We start from the raw sequence: 1,252 nt of genomic DNA, 5'->3' as shown, positions 1-1,252 counted from the left end.
AACCATCGAGTGAAACCCATAGCTGAGCAGAGGCAGAATCTTTGGGAGAAGGCAGGAAGTACTTGTGGGTGGGCATTAGGGGCACTCCAGCAGGGGATGTCGATGGGGCTCTGTAGTTAGCCTGCCTGAGCAGGAGTCATCCAAGGTTCCCTGGTCCCTAGGATAGGATGAATTTATGGTTTCCCTTTCTCTGTCTTTCTGGTTTAGCTTAGCATATAGGATTTTATCTTTGTATGGTCTAATCATGCACCACCCAGCACAGTACCCAGCACAGTGGCTCTTAAGCACTTGTAATGTGGCTGTTCCAAAGTGAAATATGCTGTAAGTGTAACATACACAGCACATTCTGAAAACTTAATATGAAACAAGAGTAGGTGAAATATCTCACTAACAATTGTTTATACTGATTACATTCTGAAATTATGATAATTTAGATACATTGGGTTAAATACTGTATGTTGTTAAGATTAATTTTATTTCCTTTTTTGTTTCATATGGCCTCTGGTAAATTTAAAAGGACATGGGTAGCTTGCATTATATTGCTACTGGGCAAGGCTGCTCTGGACTTTTAGTGATGGTTCTGGCATTTCCTCCAGCTCGATAGGCAAGAAATGCTCTTGGAAGAACTGGCACCAGTGGGAATGGCACACATACCACCAAACATCCACCTGGAGTCACCCCCACTCCAAGTAATGGGACCTGCCCCAGAAGTCCCAGTGGCAGAGGCATGGATCCCACAAGCCGGGCCACAGGAGCTGAGCTTCAGTGCTGCTGGGGAAGGCCAGCCCTTTCTCGACCCTGGTAAGGCAAGGGTTTGCTTTCCTTTCTTTGGTTTCTGTTTTGAGAGCTCAAGAGCTCTCTAGGGTTGGGGAATGCCTGATGGAAATGGGCCACTCTGATCAAGAGTAGAAGGAGGAAATATCTCTCTGGGAATAGATCGGAACAAAGCACCTTAGATCGAGTGGGATTGAAAATCCCTTAAGCTAATGACCCTGCTCAGGAAGCCTATTTTTCTCTTTTCAATTTTGTTTTTATCATGATAAAATACCCACAACCTAAGATTTACAACCTCAACCATTTTTATGTGTACAGGTCAGAGGTATTAAATACATTTGTAATTTTGTGGAGCTATTCCAACATCCATCTCCATAACTGTTTTTATCTTGTAAAATTGAAACTCTATACCCATTTATACAACTTCTCATTTCTACATTCCACACCCTGCCCCCCACCCCATCACCAGCTCCTGGTT

At 43.5% G+C, this 1,252-nt stretch overlaps 1 protein-coding gene across 1 annotated transcript in view; it reads left to right on the top strand.

Moving 5' to 3' along the window:
• Positions 1-1,252, top strand: part of ZNF449 (zinc finger protein 449) — a 13,219-nt gene that overhangs the window by 4,416 nt on the left and 7,551 nt on the right. The window contains exon 3 of the mRNA XM_010863607.1: positions 597-801. Coding sequence (XP_010861909.1) covers positions 597-801 — 205 coding nt within the window. The remainder of the gene's footprint in view (positions 1-596; positions 802-1,252) is intronic.

Source organism: Bison bison, unplaced genomic scaffold, assembly GCF_000754665.1.
Source record: "Bison bison bison isolate TAMUID 2011002044 unplaced genomic scaffold, Bison_UMD1.0 scf7180017858502, whole genome shotgun sequence".
Taxonomy (NCBI): Eukaryota; Metazoa; Chordata; class Mammalia; order Artiodactyla; family Bovidae; genus Bison; species Bison bison.
The sequence above is the reverse complement of the archived record's forward strand: the minus strand, read 5'-3'. Positions and strand labels throughout refer to the sequence as shown.